At 40.0% G+C, this 19,965-nt stretch overlaps 1 protein-coding gene across 10 annotated transcripts in view; it reads left to right on the top strand.

The window, feature by feature from the left end:
• The window catches only part of HYCC1 (hyccin PI4KA lipid kinase complex subunit 1), a 95,117-nt gene that overhangs the window by 33,608 nt on the left and 41,544 nt on the right, over window positions 1-19,965 (top strand). For 9 of the 10 annotated variants that reach the window (XM_050938654.1, XM_050938656.1, XM_050938649.1 and 6 more), the window contains 3 exons: window positions 5,808-5,896; window positions 9,571-9,672; window positions 14,951-15,130. In XM_050938654.1, coding sequence (XP_050794611.1) covers window positions 5,846-5,896; window positions 9,571-9,672; window positions 14,951-15,130 — 333 coding nt within the window. In that variant the 5' untranslated portion in view covers window positions 5,808-5,845. Of the gene's footprint in view, window positions 1-3,853; window positions 3,899-5,807; window positions 5,897-9,570; window positions 9,673-14,950; window positions 15,131-19,965 lie in introns of those variants that run through there. The other variant, XM_050938657.1, reaches the window with a different exon arrangement.

Raw genomic sequence — 19,965 nt, 5'->3', positions numbered from 1 at the left:
AAATGTTACCCTCAGAGATGTTCCAATATCCTTCTTGTACAGTCTAGACTCCTTCCTAGTCTGGCCCAATCCTTTCCCCTAGTACAGTTCTTGTTTGCTCAGGTGGTAGCTAGGGGATTTCTCATGACTGCTGCCCCTTCATTCTGTTCCACCCCCTTTTATTGGCACAAGGTGGGAATCTTTTATTTCTCTGGGTCCCCACCCTTCCTCCTAAATGGAAAACACCAGGTTTAAGACGGATTCCAGTACCAGGTGACATGGTCACGTGTCCTGTGAGATCCCAAACCTTCATTCTTACTGGCCTGACTCACAGGAAGGCTTGCAAGTAAACAGATCCATCTACAGCCAGTTGTCCTGTTTAATGGGAGCCATCAAAATTCCAGACTGCCATTAATGGCCCACACTTTGCATAATTACAATAGGACCTCAGTTATATTTCATACTTCTAGTTTCAGATACCAGAATGATACATTTTATACAAATAGGATGACCACACTCATTAGATTATAAACTTTGTAATGATACCTTACAAGAGATCTTTTGCATGAAGCATAGTCCAGTTATATTATATTCACACTCCTTAGCATATCTTCATGAAATCATATGGAGTGCAACATCACGCCTGTCCTTGCAAGTGGCATAACTGGGTTGGCTCATTGGGGTTGTTGACAGCTATCAAAAATTAGAACAGTCTGCGGACTGGTACAGAGTGACCCCAGGATTGGGGCAGTGCAAGGCTGGCTGAAAGCTCCTCCTCAGCTGTGAAAATGTGCTGTTTGATAGGAGTCAAGGATCAGGATGAAAAATGTAAGAATTACAACTGCATATAATGTTTAATAATAAAGTCACAAAGAATTTTGAAGAGTTGGTGTAGTTCTTGCTTTTCTTCTAGTAAACTTAAACAGTAAACAGACCTTGCCAGAACAATAGATGCAAAACCTGCTGACACATACTACAATCAGAGGTGGATTAATATTTACTGGGGCTATGGGCACAAAACATTTGGATCCCCCACACACTGGGGGCCTAGGAACATCAGAGTCGGGGTTGGAGGTGGCATGGCCGCCCACTTTTTAACTTGGGTGCGGTAGCCTCAGGCAGATATATAATGGTGGCAGCATGAGCATAATTTGAGGGTGAGGCAGAGGCATTGCCTCCCCCTCGCGCACACACCCGCAAACTGCAGGCCTCTGGCTAGAGGTGACAGGAGGAGCAGTGCTGCACAGGATTGCTGACTCGGGCACAAGGCCTAGGCAGTGGTGGGGGCAGCCTGTGACTGGGAGTAGGAGGGACTAGCGGGGGGCAGCCTAGCAGCAATGGGACCCAGTGGGGGCAGCAGGAGCTGGGCAAGACACTGAGCAAGCCTGGGCAGAGTGTGGTGGGTGCTGAGGCTGGGCCAATAGCAACTGGAGCTTTGCCGGAGGAGCCCTTCTGCCCAGCTCCTCATTGCCTGCGCTGGCTCCCAGCCAGGGCAGGGCCTCTTCTCCCTGCAGAGTATGTCTGCAGGTCCCAGGGAGGGGGCAGGAGGCTGGATCAGAGCCTCTGCCCCTGGGTCCCACTGGCAGTGACCTGTACTGGAGGGTGGGGACACGGGCCGGGGGCTCCTCTTTCACCCTTCCCCAGCTTCCTGGGTGGCCTTACCATTGCCCAGCTCCGGCTTCTGTCCTGGCTAGGGGGCAGGCCATGAGAGGAAGAAGAGGAGCGTGGGTAGAGCCACAGTTCTGGCACTGGTGACCCCTCCCACTTCTATTCAAAAGTTCTGGTGCTCCTTAGTGGTGCCCCAAGTTGGCATGGGCCCCATGGGCCTGTGCATCAATCCACCTCTAATTACAATGACCAACATCCCCCTCAACACACTTTTCAAGATCCAAGGGTTGTACACATGCCTATCGCAGCATGTGGTGTACCTCATTCAGTGCACTAAATGCCCCAGTAGCAACTACATGGGTGAAACCAGATAATCGCTACGCTCATGAATTAACTTACACAGAAAAATGATGAGACAAAAACACCACATCACCTGTGGATGAACACTTTTCACAAAGTGATTACTCTATATCTGACTTACCAGTCCTCATCCTCAAAGGAAACCTACTCAACACTTCCAAAAGATGAGGATGGGAAATTTAAATTCATAACTTTGCTAGACACTAAATCATGGACTGAGCAGAGACACTGGATTTATGGCTTATTACAACAATCTGTAACCCACTAACAACCTCTGTCCCCAGCTGCTCCCCCCTTTTTCTCTCTATGACTGAAGGGGTTTTAAAAGGTCACTTCACCTTGAATGATCCCTTGAAATATGTGTTAATTACTTATGCCAAACAATCTGTTCCACCATGTATTTAGCTGTGACATTCTGAGGTAAATTTCCCAGACCTGAGGAAGAGTTCTGTGTAAGCTCAAAAGTGTGCATCTGTCACCAAGCTGGTCCAATAAAAGATATTACCTCACCCATCTTATCTCTTTAACTAAAATAGATCTGACACAAAGAAATGCCTCTCCTCCCTAACCCCCACCTCCACACACTCTCATTGAATGGATTCTAATCAGAGTGAGGTTTGACTTTTGAAGCTTTAACTGAGCAGAGCATGTAGCTTATATTGAATTCTCAAGACAGTTCTCAAACTTCTTTCTCTTGGAAGGCTACGTTAATAAGTTACAGGACTTCCAGACTCCTGTAGCTCCTGAATATTGATGACAATATCAATATCAAGTATGCTGACCTTGAAAGCATCCTTTTCTTCTCAAATGCTTTCTAGTGCTCTGCCATATTATTCAAAATATACATACCGTTCTGAATAATTGCTTTTAAGCCAACTTTCATAGTTAAGAATTTGCTCAGTTTGATAAATTACTCTTTGAATGTAGTACATAATTTCTTATCCACTTAATATTTCTTTTGCTTATAAGGCATGTAGAACTTCAATTATTTACTATAGCTCATATCCTGCAGTTGTATCCATGTGATTGTAGCCACAGAGGAAATAGACATGTAAATTTACCAGACTTTCAATAAATGACTTTCAATAAACATTTTAAAAGAACATTGTAATTTAGGCCCAAGCTTTGAGTTATTTATTGTTAGCTAGTGAAGTTTATACATCCAACAGAGAGCTTTGTAAGAGGAAATTCACACTCTGTATCTTCTGGAAACTTCAGATGATTTGGCCTGTTAATAACTAGAACCTGTTGATCTTCCCTTCAGGGCAACCTGAACCTGTATGATGGATCTGTGCACCCATCAGTGAGTTCTGCCTTAGCTTACCACTCTACCACATTCTGTCAGCTATCTTTAGTAGCACAGCAGACTGTCCACATAGCTAGCATCTGTAGGGAAAAATTTTTTCTCCTCTCAGGTGTTTCATGTGGGCCAGAGCAGCCCTGAGTCTTCTCAAAGAGAAAACTCCATTTCTGCAGCTACTAACACTCTGCTCCTTCAAAGCCTTGGAATCCTGAGGTAATGCTGTTTCAGAATGTTGTAATCTGATGTGGATTTAGAAGATTATTGCTGTCGTTACCTAACAGCCTCTTCTTCTGAGTCAGGGCAAATTGGATTCTCTCCCAAATTCTTTGTGCCACCCTTAATGAGGGTCAGAAATCTTCTCCTAAGGGAAATTGCCCTGTAATTAATGGGAAACATTGTCTATTCATATGTCATTTTGCATATCACTTCCTATAGTGTTGTCCAAGGTTATGTAACTTTGATTGCCCTCTTTTTCCATCTGGGCTTTTACGTTTATCTTTCTTTAATTGAATGCCCTTCTGATGAATGTGTCTTCTAAAAATATTTCTCTTTCTATAGAGTCCAATAACTGTATCAGCATTTTATTAATTTACTGAACAAATCCTTGGTATTGTCCATCTTGGAGGTCATTTTGAGATACATAATCTGGTAATTCTCCCATTGTTCTAATTCCTAAAATTCTAAGTTTTAATCCTTTTTTCTCTCTCTCTCAGGTGGTCTCCTTAAAATAATTGTTGTCCATACTACTCTATTGGTGTTATGCATATATAGATTTAATGAGAAATGTAGCACTCCATAGCTCTTCATCCTTGGTGATAACGTGAGATTCTTAAGACTCCAAAGCACTTAGTAATAGCATTGAAACACTGCTTCACAAAACTCTCCATATGGTTGAATTCAATGCATCTTGTATTCAACAATGATACTGACACGTGGACAACAAAAATGTATATAAACTGTCAGGGAGTAACAGAGAACATGAATATGAGCAACGAGGTCTTCAGGATCTTTTCATCATGGAGAAGTAGGACCTGTCTATCGGGGAAAAAATGTACTCGGCTGAAGGCATATATCAGCTGGTTCAGTTGTTATGTGCAGGTAGCAGACAAATGGGATGATCATCTCTCCACCAGATGACTTTTTCGCTAAATTTGTAGTTTAGAACTGAAAAGTAAAGTATCTCACTCTCAACAATAGCATTCCTGACTGTGGAAAACAGATCACTGTACTAATGTGTGATTATTTAGTTTCCTTTATTTTCTAAAATAGTTCAGAAAATAAGACTAGACAGAACATCTGTAATACTGTCATGCCATGTTGGCTTGACAGACAACTATTTTCTAGGATTAAAAATGGCATACTGAAAGGCCTAGAGGTTCTCAGTTTTTCAACAATCTCCTTTATTCCTGATGACTTTCTTAGTCACTGATTTGGATTTACAGCCTGAAACTAGTCTGAACCTCCAACAACATGAATGCTCTTAGAGATTCAACTAATTCCTATCTGTCTTATAAAAAGCAACAAAGAGTCTGGTGGCACCTTATAGACTAACAGATGTATTGGAGTATAAGCTTTCGTGAGTGACTAACATGGCTACCCCTCTGATATCTGTCTTATGTACTGTGATTATTATGGTTTCTAAGATTTTAGGAAACTTGTTCACATTGTTATGCAGGCCTTTGCCAAAATTGGCTTCAAATATATATCAGATCTTCATTTTTCTCATGGGTGACCTCCATTAGGGTAAGTCTTAGTTACCTAAAGATAATGGTTTTATGACCTTTGGGTTATTAATTTAAGAGATCTGGTACCAGCCTTCTCACGTATATTTATTTGCACATAGTTGTGCAAATAGAATGTGCTTCTACAGATCTTTGCAAAACCTTTTTTGTTTTCTCAGCCCAGATCCTGTAGAAAGAGCCTCGCTGAATAAATTTTCTTTGTGCTATAGTTATCACCTTGAAGAGTAAATTACTTTGGACCTCTGTCAACCAGACAACCTTGAAAAGATTATTCTTAGTATAGGTCCTGACTTTGAACAAATCCAGAACAAGAATAATGTACAAATTTAAACCAGTCTCCTCCTCTTTTTTTTTTTTTCCTGTAAACCTAAATGTTGTTAGGAAAATAGCTTTATACTTTAAAGTTTTAAAGTTTCATTTCATATCTATTTACAGTAGTCCAAAGAATGGAGTATATCATCTTCAAGCAATAAATATCTGATTTAAATCTGAAATCATTTTTTAATGATTTTTATCGACCATGGTCATTACTCATTAAACTTCCTGTCTCAGTGCATAATCTTTTGGAATCCAGTAAACTGCTGCAGGTGAATATTCCCATTTTGTGTTCAGCAGCTGGCATCTGTGAGGCAGAGTAAAAAATATTGGGGTTGATGTTGACATATGATAGGTTAGTGAGCTAAAAAAGTGAGATAACAGATTAACACTTCTATAATTGTGGTAGCTGAGTAAATGTTCTATAATGCAATAACAACTTAATGATTTATGCTATGCCTAAATTGTCACTTTTTAACAAGCATTTGTCTCTTCTTCAGGTATTTAAGGTTAAAGGTTTCAGATCAGATGTGGAAAGATGTTGGCTGTGGACACAGGAGTTGTGGAGGAGTGGTTATCAGAGTTCAAGGTAATATACTGTGTGATAATTAGAAATAAACTTAGTTTTTAAGCATTGTATTATTCAGTAGTAGTAGTACCTGATAAGCACTTGCTTGCTGCTGAAATGGGTGCTATAGAAAACCTCAAGATAAATTTAAGACAGTTGAATTTCAGTCTGTATGACTTGAATTTCCTTTCTTGCCATATTCAGGACTGTATGCTATGTTTGGCACATGACAGCCCAGTGAAATTCATGCTTGGATAAAGGAATAAACTTTCAATGCAGTAAGATAAAATAGATTAAAATCTGATTTAAAAACAAATCCTTTAAATCTTAGTGTACCAACTAAATACTCTTAGCTGAAGAGCTCTAGGCTTTCGTGTTACACCAAAATGGTATATTTTTTATCAAGTTCTTACCATACCTGGCATTTTATTTTAATTTACCCATCTTCTTGAGTGTACCAACAGCACTTACTGTTTGCAATGTAAAGTAACTCCCAAAGATTGATTTAAGGTTTTAGCTATAGATTTTAATGCTGTGTGTTAGCAAGATAACCGTACTTACCTAACAAGTATTATCCTCTTCTCATATTTGTGGTCTTATTCTGGGGTGACGTTCAGATTTTTTTTTGTTTTGTTTTTTTGCTCAAATCACTGATTTAGAGGCAGCTGCTAACTTCTCTCCATCCCTTTGCTGTTTCCGCTCTACCTGTTGGCACATTGCAGTGTCTTGTGTCAGACCCAGTGCTGTATTTGAGGGGAGCAGCAATTTCCTCTTGTGCTGTTTTTCTGAAAGTTTCTTCCCTACATATATTTTCACTGTCTCTACCTGACCTTACTATGGAGAATATGCCTTTGAAGGGAACAATGGCAGCCATGAGATTCCCTTAAAACCAACTATTTCCTCATCAGCTTTGCCTCCAGCGGTTGTAAAAGCAGCTTCAATGGCTAACCAAAGAGCTGCCATTTTACCACTCCCATCTGAGAGCACCACATGCAGACCGTTGTTCAGCCGGTACTCCAGCAAATGGGTAAGCTGTGTGCGCACATCAGGGATGGTTTACACTGGGGGAGGGGGTATCGCTCTAAGATACGCAACTTCAGCTAGTCCCCACCACGTGGGATCGACGTCCGTGGCTTCCCTGTCGACTCCGCTACCGCCACTCGCTCCGGTGGAGTTCAGGAGTCGATGGGAGCGCTTTCGGGGATCAATATATCATGTCTAGATGAGACGCGATATATCGATCCCCAAAAAATCGATTGCTACCCGCCAATATGGCTGGTAGTCTGGACGTACCTTCAGGGAAGACATCAGAATTCCTGTAGTCAGAACTTCAGGGCAAACCCCTTGTAACATGCCACCAGGCTGTAAAGTATTGCTGTTAAGTTTCAGGTAGTAAACAGATGCAGTGAACACATGATAAATTGAAAATAGTAAATGAGTCCAATTATTCTGATGAGGTGGTGCACCATGACCCAGGACCAATGTCACAGTTACACCTCTACCTCGATATAATGCGACCCTATATCACACAAATTTGGATTTAACTCGGTAAAGCAGTGCCCCGGGGGGCCGGGCTGCGCACTCAGGTGGATCAAAGCAAGTTGGATATAATGCGGTTTCACCTATAATGCGGTAAAATTTTTTGGCTCCTGAGAACAGCGTTATATTGAGGTAGAGGTGTACCACAAAAGCTGCAGCTTCAGTGGGGTAACTGAATGGCATCACCATGCTAAGAGGTACTCTGACTTGCTTTCAGGACCCTAGTCTCATGGAGAGCCCAAAGAAAGGGGATCAGGAAATAGTTGTTGACATTTTTATGGTGGCCTTTGTTATACAAATCTATCAAAACCAAAACCCTACAGTTGGCGACTACTTATCTTTTCAGACTAGACCAAATCTGATCTTCTGGTCTGGGTGAAGTAATGGCCTGGAGACACACTCTTCCAGATGTAGTCCAGAAAATTCACAACTATTCCCACCACCTGCCATGAGACTATGTATATATTATGTATTATGGAGAAAATGCAAGTCCCTCAGTTGTCCTGAATATATGCATATTTCTAGTGGGGAGTTGAACCCTGCTATGTACTTGCTGTTCAGAAATATCATGTTTTACTGCACTATGGAGCAACGTAGATTAGTATTCAGGCCTCATTTCACTGAGATTTTGTATCCAACAAATCCAAGGCAGTAAATACACAACATCCTTGATTGTTAACTGCTACTTTCTAGTAATTCCTAGAATAATGCCTCAAACCAAGATAGTTGTTGCAATTTTCCATTGAAAGGAGAAGTGGAGGGAAGAAACTAGGTTTGCAGACTTATTTTTATGGGTGGTGTAGATTCACTTGATTTGGACACACCACTTCTGGAGAATTGGCTCCCTGTACATAAATGAAATATCTTGCTTGAATCTTCTCAACAGTCCATTTATCGTATAATTTGTAATATTCCAACTACAAGATCTTCACGAATCTAAAGCTAGTCTCCTAAAAGCCAAATTTAGGCACCTAAATTAGAGGTCTTATTTTTGAAAAGTACTGAGCATCAAATGTAAGGTTCTGGGAGATCCATTGCTTTTGGAAAAGCAGGCCATTCATTTAGGTGTCTAAATATGTCTTTTAGAAGAGCAGCTTTAGACTTCTATTTTTGAAAATCTTGGCTTTTCTGTATTTTTCCAGAAATGGTTTCAGATATAGATATAGTTTTGGTCTTATTTGTAATGTCTTTTTCTGTAACAACACTCCTTATTTTGCAGTTTAGAGAGGCATTATTGCCTAATGGGCAGAGAAATAGACTAGGACTTGGTAGATTTGAGTTCTATTCCTGGTTCTTTCTGTTGCCTGCTGGGTAACCTTGGACAAATCCCATCATTTCTGTGCCTGTTTCCGCATCTGTAAAATGAGGATTATGATTGCATCCTTTGTGAAGGACTTTGAGCTTTGTGGATGAAAAGCACTATATGAGAGTTAGGAATGATGAGTTTAAGTGTAACAGCTCTATCAGAAAAAGTTAGTAAACTATTGAAAACCTAATAGAGACCTTTGTAAGCTTTGCCAGTCAGAACTCTGGTTGGTGCTGGAAAGAGGGTGAAATGCATGCTCAAATGACCCATATTTGGTACACCCCCTTCCCCCGCCGAAAAAAAGGCGGAGCACCCTGTAGCTTCCATATGGCTGTAGATATTCTGATTCTCCGGAACAGAGGACCCATAGCTGATTGCAGACAAAAAAACAAAAACAAAAAACCACACCTGATTGTATGCTTATCCCAATCTCAAAGTTGCAGTTCCTGTTGCTCTTTTAAACCGATTATTCTTTTTAGACATTGTTCAGGATGGGTAAACGTGTGATGAAATTGTGGCCCTTTAGCTGTATTTTCCACCCAATTCAATTAAATTCTGTACAAAGCTGTGGAATGGTAAAATGTAACTTTTAATAACTTGCTTTCCAGCAGTTTGTCTTAAATACTGGGATTTTATTAAACTGTAAAGATTATATAGAAATGTTGTTTCTGTACATGGAACATATTGTCTCCTAAAGTAAACACTAGTGAATGGATACTATTGCAGTTGAAAGGATGTTGTAAAAACAGAAAAGCCAGCTGACATAATAAAATGGCTTTCTTTCGATGCACAGGCAATAAAATATTGCAGTTATGATCTAAAAGAAAAAAATATTTTTGTTTGATTTCAGACCCTTCCAGAAGCTTCTATCTCTAACTATGCTACAAATTTGAAAGACAAGCGTTCTCTGGTTTCATCTTTATACAAAGTTATCCGGGAGCCACAGAGTGAGGTAGGTGCACATATCTCTAAGATTTTAGTTTGGTGTGGCAGCAGACCACGAATGCATGGATGAAAACACGTACTTACACATGTGTGCACACACACACACACAAACGCACACACACATGCCACATTTGTGGTTCAAATACTATTTATGATACAAATAGTTATGATTAGAATCTGAGTAGGACTCTGTTCTCTCATAATAAAATGTTAAGATATGGGTATGATCCATTCTTTGGCAGTGATATAATACCATGCAATTAGTTTTTCAGTCTCACTACTCACAGACCATATAAAGTCTTATAGTTCACATTTCTGTGCTTCAGGACTCAGTCATAGGATTAAAAAGTGAATTGGCAAATTGTATAATTTCAAAGTCAGTTGAATATTAAAGCCTGTGACTGGCTGTGGTGTTTCCATAGTTTTTAATTTAGGTGAGACCATCAGTGATTGACTTAAACAAAAAATAAAAATATGTATTGGGAGTGTTTGTTCACATTCAGGATTGTGCAGCTTCCTTCTGGTTGATTTACTTTTTAAAATATGACCTTAAGTTTCAATTACCAAAGCTTTTGAATATTGAGCTTGCACTCAAGTGCATGGCAATCTCTAAAATTATAGTTTATCGTGTTACTATAAAAGTGGATTAATATGTGGTACTCAGTATGAGTGGGGTAAAAGAAAAGGACTCTTCAAATAAGAATGAAGATCTCAAGCAGCTTGTAATTCGGAAAGAAACTCCTCATTGGACTTCATGAAAGAAACTAATGGCCCGAGGGAATTAGGAGTCCTGAATCCTAAAAAATATGCTTGTAGTTGATAGTGGCACAAGGAAAGACAGTGTCACAAACACATCCTTGGGAGTTGGAGAGGTCTTTAGCCATGTCCCTGGATATAATTTGGAATGAGGGATCAGCTTGCCTTGGACCCTTTTGTTCTGGTTGTTGAACTTGCATCTTAGTCCAGCTTGCAATTGGTGTTTTTAGGGCTGCTCTAATGCAAAGCAGTTCCTTGAGGCAAGAGAGACTGTGTTTAAGTGTGTATGTGCTTCCAGGCAACTTGCATACCAATATGGCAATTTCTTGGGTCTGTGCTGTGAGACACAAACATCTTTGTGGTTCATGTAACATTAAAATTTTAGCACTCTGTGGTTCTTTGAGCCAGTCAAACATCCCTGTATACCATCATGCTATCCCTCCCGAGGGTATAAAGCAGGGGTAGGCAACTTAAGGCATGCGTGCCAAAGGCGGCACATGAGCTGATTTTCAGTGGCACTCACACTGATTGGGTCCTGGCCACCAGTCCAGGGGCCTCTGCATTTTAATTTAATTTTAAATGAAGCTTCTTAAACATTTTAAAAACCTTATTTACTTTACATACCACCATAGTTTAGTTATATATTATAGATTTACAGAAAGAGACCTTCTAAAAATGTTAAAATGTGTTACTGGCACACAAAACCTTAAATTAGAGTGAATAAATTAAGACTCGACACACCACTTCTGAAAGGTTGCCGACCCCTGGTATAAAGAGTGGAGCGTCCTCAACTGTCACAGAGTTCTTTCTTACTGCCTGTGGCAGTGCATTGAAAAAAACTCAGTGTTTTCTTAGATACTGTATTGTCTCTTGATTGTTAAGTAGTTGTTCAGTAGTTCTAGTACGCCTGTCATTGTTTATATGAGCTCCTAGCTGCCACCTCCTGGAGGAGTTAATTGCTGGGTAATCGCCAAGATGGGATCCATATGTACAGATACTCAGAGAACTGTTACTTACATTTCAGTAACCATGATCCTTCTTTGTTCTGTATACATGGATCCCATACCCACTATCTTTCCCTTCAGCTCTTGAATCTTATTGGGATTCTGGGTAGCAAAGGAAATGACTTGCAGTTGAATGCTCTGGCATTTATGCCCTTGGGAGGGATAGCATGAGGTCACGTAGGGAGCATACCCACCCCCAACAGATACTGCTAGCTAAATAAACTCCGATCTCCTGTGCATGGGGTGAATGTGCACAGAGTGGGATCCATGTGTTACAGAACATCTTCAACCACAGTTACTGTAAGATAAGTTCTTTTTTCCTCCATTATTCACCTAACACAATGGGGTTTACCAAGGACTAATGTGCTGGAGAAGAAGACAAGGTTCCCAGGAACCTTCAGATAAATATTCTGCTTCCAAATTGATTGGAAATTTGGCCTCATTTTCTAATAACTGATGGTGCTCACCTTACTCTAGATTCTGACAGATCATCTGTACCAGAGGTGATTTGTATTCCGTGTCCAGTGGTGTCCTCTTCCTTGGCTATAGCTAAATGAGGAGAGAAATAGTGCTTGGTTCCTCAACAGTCTCTTCTACAAGCACACTGATGTTATAAAGTAGGAAGATCACATGGAAATTAAGTGGTAGAGTCAGAAGTAATTTTCAATGGACTGTACACAGTTTACACATATTACAGTTACAGTAACCCTGAATCTCTATCACAGTATTTGACGGAGTTAAAAAAATGTTCAGTAATACTTAGGCAGCTGACTTATGATGAGACAGAGTTTATAAGACTTACTTTGTGTGTAATGCAGTGGTGACTTTACTGATGAATTTACTTTCTCAATAGAAATCTAATACCACCCTGTCTCATACCCAGCATTATTTTGGTCCCATCATTTTCTAGGGTTATAACTTTTGTATTTTTGTGTGTGAATGAATGCCAGCAAAGCTGCAGTAGTGGCCAAATATGGTATAGAATCGGAAGTTAGACAACTTGGAATCCATTTCTGAGAGTCAATCAGATGAACGTTTTGAGTTGTGTGCAACAATGTTAATAGAAGGTCTCTTCCACAGTATCTGGAGTGGTTCACAATGTTGAGTGCCAACCTCAGGGCAGATTGTCATAAAGTAGGGCAGACACCCCAAACTGATGGTGCTGAGTTGGTGAAATCTATTTATAGAACGTAACAAATGTGAACTCCTGAAGCACTCTGACCATTCTACTACGGAGTCACAGTCAGTCCAGTCTATATTGCAACCCAGGCAAGCTGGACTGGGTGATAAAGAGTTGCTATACTCCCAAAATCACAAAATATTCAGGTTGCTTCCAGTCCCAAGAGACCAGTCACTTATCCCAGGTCAGTTTGTACCTCCGATCTCACACCAAAGACAATGCTTGCAGCCAATCCTATAGTAAACTAATGATTTATTAACTAGGAATGAGAGACTTATTTACAGGTTAAAGCAGGCAACATATATACACACAATAGTTACAGTCTATGGTTCCAAAAGGTGACAGATGTAGTAATCTGTCAGCACTGACTGTCATTTTTAGGCTAACCTAGGTTGAACCTGGGGGATCTACAGCCTTGGCAAGAGCTGTCACCTGGTCTACCAGCATCACAGTCTCCATATTCAACATTTTCCCAAGAGTCCAGCATATTAATAATAATTTCAGAATATTATATGGCCTAGTTACCTGGTTATTATCAATAGTGAGATTCCTTCATTCCAATAGAAAACCCAATAAACTTCCATTTTTGTGCATTGGAATTAATCAGTCAAACTATTATGAGTGGTGAGGTTTTCAAAATCGCCCACGGGAATTAGGTACTTAGCTTCCATTGACTTTCAGTGGGGACTGGATGCCTAACTCCCTTAAGCTTTTGGAAATCTCATCCTGTAAAACAAAACTGCAGTATGTTGCAGTTTTTTTGTGCATTGCATGATTTGAGTAAGTTCATTCTTTCATCTTCAGTAGTTATTTTGTGCTCTGCAGTGGATCTCTTTTTAAAAATGGAGGATTGGAAATTCAGTGCCACTAAAGGAATTGATCCTGCCATGAAGCTTGCATACTGTGTTATGTATTCACTGAAAAATGAAACCTGCTATAATTGCCAGCTTCTGGATATGGAAATGTATCTTTGATTTAAATATTGAAGATTGCAGAAGTGATGCTTGATATGGCAAACAGTTTCAACACTGAATGGAATAGTGGTATAGGAAACATGCAGCTAATTAACACTCACTACTTTTGTTCTGGTCTTAGCCCATGGAAGTAACTGTGCAAAAATCTCCTTTCTGTGGCAGATAACCTTTCCCCATGAGACCATGTTCTGAAGATAGAAAGTGGAATAGTATCATATGCAGTAAAAAGTTGTCAAGTAACTTACAGACAGAATTTACACCACCGGACAAGGAGGACTAGAATGTGTAACAACTTGAGTTCTACACTTCCTTAACACACAGCTATCTAAATCCTATACTGTTGGGTTGTGCATGTGTAGTGTAGTTTTAATATACTATTGTGCATTGTGTATAGAATTGTGTATTGTTCATTCTGTTGCTGTAAGATACACCAAAGACAAGATCCCATGAGACCGGGAAAACACTAATGCTCCAAGTATGTGGGTGCTCAGTAACTCAGCAGTATTTGCTCAGGGGTTCTATCCTACAAGAGTTAAGGAATGAGTAACTTGCTCAAATGTGATCATGGCAATTGTCATGGTTTAGTTAAAAGTACTAACTGGAATTGGTTAAAATGAGTTATAAATTGCATGGAGAGTCTCAGTAGTGCAAAGCCTGCTAATTTTGGTGCATCAGGGACCTATTTTCTAATCAGTTTCCTTTAGGATGGACAGGCATCTTTATTTTATAGCCAGGAGAAGAGCCTCTTCTCTCATTACTCGTAGATAAGAGATTCAGAATCTTTTACTTTTTGTGTGTAGGACTCAGCCCTCTTAAAATTTAGTCCCTGTCTGTTTCATATGGTGCTAATTTTAATCATTTTGGGGATAGAGGAGGAAATTCTTTGTAGTCTTTTCCTTAGATTATGCAGTAAAGTTGTATATGCTGACTCAGTGAGAATTCTGTACTGTATTCATACTTAGGTTTCTAATGTTTTGAAAGTTTTTACCCATTGTGCTACTACTACTACTCACTGATGAATAGGAAATATTCACCAAGATCCTCCTTCATCCAACCCCTTTATGGGATTGGAGAGGAACAAAGGAGGAAGGAAAGGAGCCACTGGAATTCTCCTGCAGGTAAAAGTATAATCTTCTGTCCTATTCAGTGGGCCAGATTGGAGGGTGAAGGCGGGTATAGGGAAGATTCAGCCAGCCTCTGTCAGTCGCTTCATAACTTCATAACACATGAAATTAATGTATAATGTGTTAGAAGTTCAGTTACTTCTGCTCTGAAAATGAACATTTTGGCCTCATACTTACTGAGCAGAAAGAGACAATATCTTGTGATCAGGTTTTATTCTATTGACAGTCACATTTTATATTATTCCAGCTGCTAGAGCCAGTTTGCCACCAGCTTTTTGAGTTCTATCGCAGTGGAGAGGAACGACTACTACGATTCACCCTACAGTTTCTGCCAGAATTGATGTGGTGTTACCTGGCAGTCTCAGCCAGCAGAGATCTGCAGAGCAGTGGCTGTATAGAGGCTCTTCTCCTAGGAGTTTACAACTTGGTTTGTATATACATATAATTATTCAAATACCTAAAATGGTAGTGGGCTTTTTTTGATAGCAGATGAACTCTCATATTGGAGTGGAGAGTAAACAAGCTAAGGTTTCCTTCAAGACAAAAATGAAGAGCCTGTGTGTTTCTATTCTAGGAATCCTATATATGTCGCTTATATGCAGCTGAAAATGCAACTTTATATGTTATCAGCAAGTCCAGTCCTATAATTATAGAAGCTACACCCTCTCCATTTGGCACCCGAGGGCAAAGGCTGCCAGCCTGAAATCCACACTGAAGATGCCTTCTTTAATCTGCTCCGTATCAACTCTCCGTTTGTCATCACATCATTCTCTTCAGTTTTCTGTCTCCCTCCCTCTTTCTTTGAAAGATGTGTCTTGGAATTGCCAGCAGTCTCCTTTTCACACTTTAAACTATCATTGTTGGGATATGCAAAAAGAACCAATTTCCTCACATTCAAATAAAGAACGTAGTTAGCCAAATCTTTTTAGCAGGAAGTATTTCAGAGGAACTGTATTTGAGACAGTTTTTTGTTTCTAAGGGTGGTCTGATTGCTTTGGGGAGCTGTGCTGTTGCTCTTAAAAATAAAGGACCTGGAACTTGTCAAATTGTTGACACTTGGGGACTTAAATTGATCTCTTTTTATGCTGTAAAATTTTATGTGGAGATCTTATTCGTATCTAATATGAGAATAGTAATTTATTTTTCAATGAACAATTCCTATCTCTAACCAAATGGTTTTTTTGTTTGTTTTTTTTTTTTGCTTGCGTCACACCCAAAACTTGGAGTACATACGCTGGTTGCTTCCCTATCCTGTTATTTCTAGTCTTTCTCTGCCTTGCACTTAGTGTGTAGTCTAAAAGCATAGTGTTTTCTCTTTCAGAATTTTCTCCAGTCTAATTTCTTGTACTGTCTAGAAGAGAGACCAGTGCAATGAGGGAGAGGACAGCTTTGTGAAAGGGGGCTTATTTAAAATTCTGATAAATTAGGGGAGGCGAAAAGAAAGAATAGATGTGCCCATTTTGTGGGAAAATAGTGAAACAAGTTCAGCTCAAGAGTTTTTTTCATGCAAACTTCTAGAGAGTTTTGTGCAACTGTCTCTCTAATAGGCTAAATGCATGCACGCGTCTCCACAGACTTAACTGCAGCTGAAAAGAGGACAAAGTCCTAGACAATCTCCTGCACAGACAGGACCATTGATTCTTGCACTGGGTTTATGCCTGGAATTGTGATTCATTTTGAACTAGCTTCCCTGATAACACAGACATCCAGGGTGCTCAGAGTATAGCTCTGGATAACCCCTTGTGTTCTCCTGCTAAGATAAAGTCACTCACTTGCACTTCAGAAAGAAAAACCTGAAGCTGTACCAACTACCGTATCTCTTTAGAATAGTCAGTTAAGAGAGGTTTCTCAATTATTAATATAACCCTGTCTGCTGTTTCCATCTATCTTCCAGCTGCTTGGTGCAATAAGGATTTGGATAAGGTAGATAAGGTAGATAAATCTCCAAGAGAGAGTCTCTGCCAAATTTTTTTCCAAGACATTCTGAAATAACACTAACCTACAGATACTGACTTCTTATTCCTCCCTCTCCCACACAGTTACTCATGGAGCCATAAGTATTGTATAGTGTTTTAAAAACAAACAGGGTATTTCTCTGGATCCTGTGATTCAAAAGATAATTGAAATGAGCTGTTAGACACTTGTTTTTGTCCTTTCAGCTAATTTTTTTAAAGCTTTCAAAAAATGCCAGGAAAAAAGACATGTAGGCTAATGCAAACATTGATGATCCCTATGTATTAAGTGCTCTCATTTCTTGGGAAGGGGGAATGAACCTCTTGAAAACACTTGAAAATTTCCTCACCAAAGGAGTAGTGATGTCAGTCTCCTCAGGTGAGCAATTCTTATTGGCTTCCAACTTAGTTTTATATTTAATTTACAGAATTATCTGTAGTACAGGGAATCATTTTCATTAAAATTCATATAACTAGACCAATTGGTTACCTGTAACCAAGACTTAAAGACCTAGCAGCTAGGTGAATGGATGGCAGAATGTCAGATGAAAGCGTTGACAAATGAAAGGTAATGCATGCGGGAAGGAATGACTTTAATTACTCATACATGTTGACGGGTTTTAAACTAGCTGCAGCTACTCAAGAATGAGATATGGACATTCATGTGGACATTTAAATGGAAACATTCACTCATGCTTATAGCAGTAGTCCAAAAAAACCTTATTTTTAACCCATGCAAAGGATAGGATAGAACATACTGAAACTGTCATCCCTTTTTATACCCTTACAGTGACCAGGTTGACCTATCTCAAGTAAAGCAGAAATAAAAAGGGTCTATTGATGAGTGGAAAAAAATGAGAGTTATGAAAAGACTTCCATGTGGGTCAGACTAGAAAAAACTGGCACTGTTTTAATTTAGAGTGAAGACATAAAGGTATAATAAATGGTATAGGGAAGAGAGAAATCCATGCACTCCTTTTATTATAAAGAAAAAGTATTCTTTTGGTGAAATTGAAAGGCAACAAACTTAAAATTCTAGAAAGGGAGGCATTCATTTTTACATAATGAACCTGTGGAACCTATTGCCACAAGATATCATTGAGAAAAAAACTCAGGAAGTATTGAAAGATTTTGTTTATGTGGATGAGAACATCTAGATAAAATAAACTAGGGAATAATCCCTCATGCTTTACAGCATAAACCCACCACTAGCTGATGGGGTAGGGACTAGGATGAATTTTCCCCTATGGAAATGTTACTCTGTAATTGTCCAGGGTTTCATATACCTTACTCCGAAGTGTCTGATACTAGTCACTGTCAGGCAAGATCCTGGGCAACATTACAATTCCTATTTTCTGAGGCAGTGTTTCCCAAACTTGGGATGCTGCTTGTTTAGCGAAAACCCCTCGTAGGCCGGGCCAGTTTGTTTACCTGCTGCACCGCTTCCAGCAGCTCCCATTGGCCTGGAGCAGCGAACCGCGGCCAGTGGGAGATGCTATCGGCCGAACCTGCAGATGCAGCAGGTAAACAGCCCAGCCTGGCCCAGTCCACCATGGGCTTTCCCTAAACAAGCAGCGTCCCAAGTTTGGAAAACACTGTTCTGAGGGAACAAAATGGGTGTTGACTGTTTAACACACTGCAGACAAATGTCTTCAACTGAGGGTTATATGTGAGAGAGAGCAAATTCTTCAAAATGTTTCTCTATCCCAGATCACCTCAGTCTTTCCAAGATTAGCTTAATCTAGCTGCTCCTCTTTCAGGGGCTGATCTCAGCCAAGCCTTTTTATAGCTGGAGAATGGTGCTGTTTGCTTTTGAATTACCAGTCAGTAAGATCTGCATTTCACAATCGCTCCTCAAGGCTTCATATAGATGGAATGGGATGTGGGGAGAGGATGGATCCCTATGGGACTGCTACAGATAAGGGTTTTGGTTGTGTAGAGGCAAGTGCATCATCTGTTACACTGAGCAGTGGTTTAAGTCCTGGACAATTGCTTACATGCCTTAGAAGTTGAGAGACAGTAAATTCCTTCCTAAAGGAGCTAGTGCACTTGCCTTATTTTGTTAAGAAGTGCATAGATCAGAGTTTTAGTTCATTGTTCAGTTTTCCTGCTGTGCTTCTGGGCCTTTTTCTGGTGTGAATGGGCCCAATTCAGATAGGGAAATTGTGTGGCCAGGCCTGCATCTGTATGGTACTTGGTATCCTGAAATATTGTCTTAAATGTAGGTGACTTTAGCTGAAAAATAAACTGATATCATCTCACATTGAGAAGAACTAGGTACTGGAGTTGAGTAGAGGCACACGGGGCTTATAAAAGTGATTCAAGGTCCTGAATAGTTCAGTGGTGTATGATTTAGCAACTGCTACTGTGGAAGGCTGATAAGAATTCTTTGCTGCTCCCGTAGTCAAACTGTATCTATTCATGATTATTCCTTTCTGGCTTTGTCTAGCTGTTCTAAATCTCTGGGGCAACAAGGAGGGGATGAATGCTTCAGTGGAGTATCTCAGTGGCTCTGGTAATTTTTTCTCAGACAGGAAGTGTCAATCTAGAAGTGGACAATTGGATAACCATGTCTACCAGCACTCATGGAAAAGCTCACTAAAACAGTTTTGGCACCCAAAGGCTTTTGTATATCCTAGCCAGACATTGCACCACAATCGATATTCTGGTTTTATCTTAATCAGTTTGGTCGTGTAATGCTCTACAGGCAGAGAGAGCACAGCAAAGTACTAGGCATTCTCCCAAATAGTCTGTTCTTCTCTTGTATGTTTTCTTTTATCTCTTTCCCAGACAGTCCTAAGTAGGGTACTTGGAAAAGACAATTCGGGTGACACTTGTCTGGCAGGAGGTACTTTACTTATTCTGGCCACAAAGACTGGTTCCCACCCCCACTCCACTCTATCTCTGGGCCAGTTTGACTATGGAAGCCGTAATCATCTGCCTCTTTCTGGAGATGATGATGGGTCCATTGGAAGCTTGTGGAGACCAGACTCCTAGTCAATTACTCTTGCCTCCTGGCTAGGGAATGAGGAAATGCCAACAGATGAAGGATTCATGGTGACATGGAGAATGATGGGGTGTGTAGCTATATTCTGGCCAAAGAACGATGTACCTGTGAGGTTTCATCTGCTCCAATCTAACCATCTGTCCATCTTAAAATCCAATTCTCCTTAAACTTTCTCTCTGCTCCTATCTTTGGAGATATAAATTCTGATGTTGAAGGGTTCCATTATCTAGAAAATGTTCCATGTTTTAAGCAGCCTTCTATGTCCTGAATTCCATGTTACTGACTGAATCCATAGATTCCAAG

Source organism: Gopherus flavomarginatus, chromosome 2 (genome assembly GCF_025201925.1).
Source record: "Gopherus flavomarginatus isolate rGopFla2 chromosome 2, rGopFla2.mat.asm, whole genome shotgun sequence".
NCBI lineage: Eukaryota > Metazoa > Chordata > Testudines > Testudinidae > Gopherus > Gopherus flavomarginatus.
This window is presented reverse-complemented; position numbering and strand designations above follow the sequence as displayed.